At 46.7% G+C, this 7,787-nt stretch overlaps 1 protein-coding gene across 1 annotated transcript in view; it reads right to left on the bottom strand.

Moving 5' to 3' along the window:
• Window positions 1-7,787, bottom strand: part of LOC112072013 (usherin-like) — a 45,737-nt gene that overhangs the window by 26,002 nt on the left and 11,948 nt on the right. Inside the window, exon 4 of the mRNA XM_070439608.1 lies at window positions 1,023-1,227. Within this exon, the coding sequence (XP_070295709.1) occupies window positions 1,023-1,227 (205 nt within the window). The remainder of the gene's footprint in view (window positions 1-1,022; window positions 1,228-7,787) is intronic.

Raw genomic sequence — 7,787 nt, 5'->3', positions numbered from 1 at the left:
TAGATTGTCTGTTTGTGTGTGTGTACTGTGTGTGTGTGTGTGAGAAAGCCGAGAGAAGAAGAGAGAAGCCTATCTGATGACGTGAGTTGTAGCATCTCAATGTGTTGCGAAGCATGCTAAGAGTTGTTTGCGTTTGGTCCATATGAGTTGTGTGCTGTATCGCTGCGTGCGTGTATGATGAGAAGCACATAAATTTTAGAGGTCTCTCTGTGGTGGAGTTGTTGTGAGGGAAGGGCTGGCCTCATGTGATCCCAGTGACAATTAGTTTTAATTCAGTCATTAGATTGGCGTTCCAAGAAACAGTCTATGCATAAAAACTAACACAGTGACAGCGAAGGGTCAGGAGAGGACGGGAGAGCTGAGCCGAAGGAGGACAGGGGATGAGCGAGATGAAAGGAATAGAGGGAGAGATGGAGGGGGGAGAGGAAGGTGGAGCGGGAGGAAAGGAGGCGAGGGACCGAAAGGAACGAAAAAGGAGGGGGGGAGAAGGAAAGGACGCGAGGAAAGGGGGTGGAGAGAGAGGAGGAGGAGGGGATGGACGGGGAGGATGAGAAGGTGGGGAGGGGTGAGGGAGGAGAGGAGGGGATAGGAGGGAGATGAGAGGAGTGTGGGAGGAAGAGGGGGGGAAAGAGAGGAGGAGCAGTGAGGGATAGAGGGAGAATGAGGCGAGAGTGGGGAGGGAGAGGGGGGGAAGAGAGGAGGAGAGGAGGGGGATAGGAGGGGAGGATGAGAGGAGGAGGGAGAGGGGGGAAGGGAGGAGGAGGGAGAGGAGAGTGAAAGCATGTATCCAACCATCTCAGTGGTCTTCTGAAGGGGGGACTTGTGTGTGTGTGTAATAGTGCATGTGTGTGTGTGTGTAATAGTGCATGTGTGTGTGTGTGTAATAGTGCATGTGTGTGCGTGTGTAATCCTTAGTAGTATTTTTGTCTGCATTGTACAGTAGGATTGCTGACACCGTACTCTGTATACATTGGTATGTGTGTGTATATGTGCGTATGTGTGTGTGTGTGTTTGGGTTGTACCTGTAAAAGTGTAGTTAAGCGGTCCATCCGAGGGTGTGTGAGTGTGTATTGTCCCGGTGCTAGTCATGTTGATGTGGTAGAGTCGTATGATGCCATTGGCTTTAGAGGGAGGGGCCCAGCTGAGCCTTAGAGAGCCAGGACCCAGAGCTGTAACTATGGGAGAACTCACTTCCTCTGGTACCCCCTGCACAGTTACAGCCATGACCTAGAGAGAGAGAGAGACCTGTTAGTCACTGACACATACAGAGAAACAGAATGCTCGGAACATGACATCATTACCTACCTACGCAATGAGAAACGTGGTATTGGCACTGACCCTGTATATAGCTTTCTGTCTTTTTCCTTATTTATCCTGTTTTCTTTATTATATACACTACCGGTCAAAAGTTTTAGAACATCTACTCATTCAAGGGTTTTTCTTATATTTGAGATTCTTCAAATAGCCAACCTTTTCCTTGATGACAGCTTTGCACACTCTTGGCATTCTTTCAACCAGCTTCACCTTGAATGCTTTTCCACCAGTCTTGAAGGAGTTCCCACATATGCTGAGCATTTGTTGGCTGCTTTTCCTTCCCTCTGTGGTCCGACTCATCCCAAACCATCTCAATTGGGATGAGGTCAGGTGATTGTGGAGGCCAGGTCATCTGATGCAGCAAACCATCACTCTCCTTCTTGGGCAAATAGCCCTTACACAGCCTGGAGGTGTGTTGGGTCATTGTCCTGTTGAAAAACAAATGATAGTCCCACTAAGCCCAAACCAGATGTGATGGCGTATCGCTGCAGAATGCTGTGGTAGCCATGCTGGTTTGGAATATGACCGACAACGATGAGAGAACTGGCAGTGTGGTGCCAGGACAATAACCTCTCCCTCAATGTGAGCAAGACAAAGGAGCTGATCGTGGACTACAGGAAAAGGCGGGCCGAACAGGCCCCCATTAACATCAACGGAGCTGTAGTGGAGCGGGTTAAGAATTTCAAGTTCCTTGGTGTCCACATCATCAACGATCTATCATGGTCCAAACACACCAAGACAGACGTGAAGAGGGCACGACAACACATTTTCCCCCRCAGGAGACTGAAAAGATTTGGCATGGGTCCCCAGATCCTCAAAATGTCCTACAGCTGCACCATCTGAGAGCAACCTGACTGGTTCCATCACCGCCTGGTATGGCAACTGCTCGGCATCTGACCGTAAGGCGCTACAGAGGGTAGTGCAAACGGCCCAGTACATCACTGGGGCCAAGCTTCCTGCAATCCAGGACCTATATAATAGGCTGTGTCAGAGGAAAGCACATAAAATTGTCAGAGACTCCAGTCACCCAAGTTCTAGACTGTTTTCTCTGCTACCGCACGGCAAGTGGTACCGGAGCGCCAAGTCTAGGACCAAAAGGCTCCTTAACAGCTTCTACCCTCAAGCCATAAGACTGCTGAACAATTAATCAAATGGCCACCGGACTATTACTTTGTACGCTGCTGCAACTCGCTGTTTATTATCTATGCATAGTCACTTCACCCCTACCTACATGTACAAATGACCTCTAACCTGTACCCCCGCACACTGACTCGGTACCGGTACCCCCTGTATATAGCCTCGTTATTGTTATGTTATTGTGTTACTTTTTATTATTTTTTACTTTACTCTATCTGGTAAATATTTTCTTAACTCTTTTTGAACTGCACTGTTGGTTAAGGGCTTGTAAGTAAGCATTTCACAGTAAGGTCTACACTTGCATGTGACAAATAAAGTTTGATTTGATTTGGTTAAGTGTGCCTTGAATTCTAAATAAATCACAGACAGTGTCACCAGCAAAGCACCCCCACACCATAAATGGGAAATACACATGCAGAGATCATCCGTTCACCCACACCACGTCTCACAAAGACACGGCGGTTGGAACCAAAACCTCCAATTTGGACTCCAGACCAAAGAACACATTTCCACCGGTCTAATGTCCATTGCTCGTGTTTCTTGGCCCAAGCAAATCTCTTCTTCTTATTGGTGAACTTTAGTAGTGGTTTCTTTGCAGCAATTCGACCATGAAGGCCTGATTCACACAGTCTTCTAACTCTGGGTCTTCCATTCCTGTGGCGGTCCTCATGAGAGCCAGTGTCATCACAGTGCTTGATGGTTTTTGCGACTGCACTTGTTCCGTATTGACTGACCTACATGTCTTAAACTAATGATGGACTGTCGTTTCTCTTTGCTTATTTGAGCTATTCTTGCCATAATATGGACTTGGTCTTTTACCAAATAGGGCTATTTTCTGTATACCACCCCTACCTTGTGACAACACATTTGATTGGCTCAAACGCATTAAGAAGGAAAGAAATTCCACAAATTAACTTTTAACAAGGCACACCTGTTAATTGAAATGCTTTCCAGGTGACTACCTTATGAAGCTGGTTGAGAGAATGCCAAGAGTGTGCAAAGCTGTCATCAATACAAAGGTTGGCTATTTGAAGAATCTCAAATATAAAATATATTTTGATTTGCTTAACAGTTTTTTGGTTACTACATGATTCCATATGTGTTATTTCATAGTTTTGATGTCTTCACTATTATTCTACAATGTATAAAATAGTAAAAATAAGGAAAAACCCTTGAATGAGTAGYTGTTCTAAAACTTTTGACCGGTAGTGTAAATATTATTTAAAAAGGGGAGTAGAATTCCACTCTCCGTGTGTATTTCCCTGGTCTATTCAGATATGAAGCAACCAGAGGGGAGATAGATACAACGAAAGAGGAAAGTGATTGACCCAGGCATTGAACCAGCTGCACTACAGCAGCATTTGAAGGTTTTACTATTTGCAAGGCTCATTGCATGGTTGTATCTGACCAGCCAGTTGCTGTGGATGAGAATATGTGCTAAATGACTCAATTCAAAGTGGAAACAACAACAACACCAAACAAAGTGTGTAAACTTTGCACCCGGTGTGAACGTTTAGTGAATGTGGAGTGACCAAAGAGAATTACCTGGCAATCTGGTCCTCATGGTAGCAGGGATATCCTGGTCTAATAGAATGTCACTACTGTTTCCCTCTGCTGTCCCACACCCTGACACACTATTAGGACAAGACCACAACACCTAGTTACCACGCTGTTCTCCCCCCTCCTTCCTCCCATCCCTCCCTTTGTTACATTCAATTCTTCTCTCGTTCTCCCTTTCCCCCATCACCCCCTTTCTCCTTCTCTCCCTGACCGTTTCCATTCTCTTCACTTACCCTCTCCCTGGTCTCTTTCTCCATCTTTCCCTTTCTATCTCTTTCTATCTCTCGCAACTCCCCCATCTCTGACTCTTTCTCTTCCCTGCACTTTATCTCTCTCTCTCTATCTTCCATCTCTCTCTCTTTCTCTTCCCTGCACTTTATCTCGCTCTCTATCTTCCATCTCTCTCTCTTTCTCTTCCCTGCACTTTATCTCGCTCTCTCTTTCTCTCTCTCTCTCTGACCCTTTTTGTTACCTTCACTTCTTCTATCTCCCCCCTCTCTGGTCTCACTCTACCCCTGATCTCGCTCTACCCCCCTTCTCTGGTCTCGCTCTTCCTCAACAGGTGTAGGCGCCAGCTAGTCTCTGTTCGCAGAAAGTGTATTGGGAAGCGGTGACATACTCGTCTCACGGTGTACCGCGACCCTCAGGGGTTTCATCTCGGTCTCTGTTGAGCTTGCCTGTCTCAGTGGGTTCTCAGCTGTATTTGCCAGACTAGGACGGGTCTCCATGATGTCAACAATTATTGTGCGGGCACGTGCTGTGGATCCAGCCTCCAGAGTCACTTACTTCATGGGACTCAGGCAGCCCCCAGTCTTGGTTCCATTAATGCGTTATTGTCCACTGGCTGACGAGAATATTCACGTCCAAACCTCTCAGCAGATACAGATAAAATTCGAAGAGAATCCAATCGTGTCTGTAGCACTTACAGACCTACACAGATACTATATATAAATTTTGGGTTCAGAGGGTTCATCGCTGAGGTAGTTCCCCGGGTTTCGCAGCATGTGAGAATGCTCTGACTATCAGGTATCAGATAGAAACACCCGTCTGTTTATCCACTTGTCCCACGTTCACGCGTATTCGATGATTTACACTATGAGTAGTTGTAGGGTCTGTGGGAGGTTTTTGTGGTTGATTGTTTGTGCACTTTCTGTCAGCTAAGTTGGAATGAAGCATTTGATTATTACCCCAAGCATCAGAGAGGGTAACGCGGTCACGCTCTTGGGTGTTACCATTTTAGGGAGGACAGTTGCTGTTTCTTCTTCAGTTGTGGCTAGGGATAAACGTTGTTGGATCCTTGCGCTTTCGGAACTTTGCAAATTGGAATACTCTGGGTCACTCTTTCTTGATGGTCTTGTTTGAGGTGATGATTCTTGTAGTGCAAAAGGAAGCTGGTCACCGTATAGTGAGTGCATCACGACCCTCCACGGGTAAACGTATGGATCCCATCTTGAGTTTTGCAGGGTCAGCTCTCGTCGCCCTGACCAAGTCATGGTCCACAGCACTGGACGTTGGGTTTGGGTTAGTGGCATGGTTGTAATGTGATACAGAGGCAGGCAGGGCTTGAGTGCAATATGAGTAAGACCCCTGTCACACCGTTAGGTCTGTTGGAGGGTGGGAATGATTCGGTTTTGAGATGGGTTTTCCCTCTCACACCAGTCAAAAAAAGTGGTGGTTGTTATTCGGTTTTGTAATTGGCCGTTAACTCGCTCGCGAACAGGTGCCACAGAGAGATGAGTAGGACAACTGGCTACTACAGAAGGTTGTCATCTAAACTCCGAAAGGTACATGTACGTTTCACCGCGCCAAGAGTTGTGGTTTAATCTTTTAGAAGAAGCCCCGCAACGGTACACGCGACTGCGAGCGTCACCGTCCGGTTATTGTCCAGTTTCCACCGTGATCTTTATAGACAATGTGATGTGATTTCATCCCTCTGCACCCGCATCCCGCTTTTGAAATTACAGTAAAAGTGACGCACCGCCCGCAGCATCAAAGTGGGTCGAGTGACTGCTCGTGGTCACCCATGTTGGGTTGTGTGTGTTGAACCGCCTTTATGTAAGCTACTCATTTAGCTAAATAGAGACTAATTCTGAACCAAGTGTTGACGGGTTGCTATGTGTAGGGAGTAATGTTTATTTTTTCGGGCTTCCAAAATATCACAACTTATTTTCAGCAATTGATTATGAATTTGGAACAGTTTAAAGAACAAATTCATAATCAACAACAAGGTAGCAGGTATACAGTAACATTGTTCAACTTCATGTTTTTCAGGAATATTAAAATGTAATGATACTTTCCGCATTCATTTTTCAACAGGATTTCTACTTAAGTCACGTAAAAAACTAAAAACTTAATGAAATGACACCCAAAACGTGCTTTGGTTTAATCTTGATTTTGGATAAGTATAGCTGAAATCGTGAAAAATATGTTTATATTTTGGCTATATGATCCAAATGGCAAAACCGTCGTATTCCCTCCCTTCTATAGTGCAACCTGCTTTAGAGCCCAAGAACTCTATGGTCCCCAAATGGTGGCGCCTATTCCTGGGTAGGTATGTGAGCCTCTCAACCTCCGTCGCGTCCGAGTGATTGATGGTTTTCCGCTCTCTGGTCTCTCTCTCCCTCCCCTCCCCTCTCTGGTCTCTTCTTACCCCCCATCTCTCTCTAACCCCTCCTCTGGTCTCTCTCTACCTACACCCTCTACTGGTCTCTCTCGCCCTCTATCTCCCCTCTTGGTCCTCTAACTCCCCTCTCTGGCTTCTAAATCCCTCTTGGTCCTCTACTCCCTCTCTGTATTCCCTCCCCTCTCTGGTCTCTCTCTACCCCCCCCCCCTGCCCTTCTGGTCCCTCTTCACCCCATTCTCTCTACCTCCCACTCGCCTTCTACCTCCTCTCTCGGGGTCTCTCTCTACCCCCCCCCCCCCTCCTCTGGCTCTCTCTCGACCCCATCTCTCTCTACCTCCCCTCTCTGGTCTCTCTCTACTCCCTCTCTGGTCTCTCTCTACCCCAATCCCTTTACTCCCCTTCTGGTCGTCTCTCGACCCCCCAGGCCTTATAATCCCCTTCAGGTTTCTTACCATCTCCCCCTCTCTGGTCTCTCTTAACTCCCTCTCTGGTCTCTCTCTAACTCCCCATCCCTTACTCCCTCTCTGGTCTCTCTCTACCCCCTCTTGGTTCTCTCTTGGTCATCAATGTATCCGTCGTATGGCAGAAGCTCCGGTGTGTGTGTGTAATTGATGTGGTTGTGTTTGGTTTAGCTTGGGTTAGGCCATAATTGGGACTGTTTGGCCAATCCAAACAGGTGTTACAAACCTAAATCCCCTCACTCACTCAGGGCCACTGTGTGTGTAGTGTGTGCAGGTTGTTTGAAGAATAAGTTCTAGACATTCTCTCTCTCTCCTACCTTACTCCCTCCCTCTCTTTCTGTCAGTCCAGGGGTTTTGTGTACAGGGCTAGTCTCGAGACAGAAGAGTGTTGCTGTTAGCAACATAATTAGATCTAAATTAGCCAAAAGCCAGAAAGACAGTTTCATCTGGGCTTTCATCACCTATAAGCCGAGAATTATTATTGTGTGATATCAGTGGAGTCCAGAGAGATAGCTGGGCTCTGTTCAACCATTAAGCTGCTATCGGAATATCTGCTATGCTCAGCTCCATGAACCCACCAGAGAGAAGAGAGAGAGAGAGAAGAGGGAGAGAGAGAGAGGAGAAAGAAGAGAAGGAGAGAGAGAGAGAAAGAGAGAGAGAGGAGAGAGAGAGAGAGAGAGAGAGAGAGAGA

Source organism: Salvelinus sp. IW2-2015, unplaced genomic scaffold (genome assembly GCF_002910315.2).
Source record: "Salvelinus sp. IW2-2015 unplaced genomic scaffold, ASM291031v2 Un_scaffold1800, whole genome shotgun sequence".
In the NCBI taxonomy this organism is placed as follows: Eukaryota; Metazoa; Chordata; class Actinopteri; order Salmoniformes; family Salmonidae; genus Salvelinus; species Salvelinus sp. IW2-2015.
This window is presented reverse-complemented; position numbering and strand designations above follow the sequence as displayed.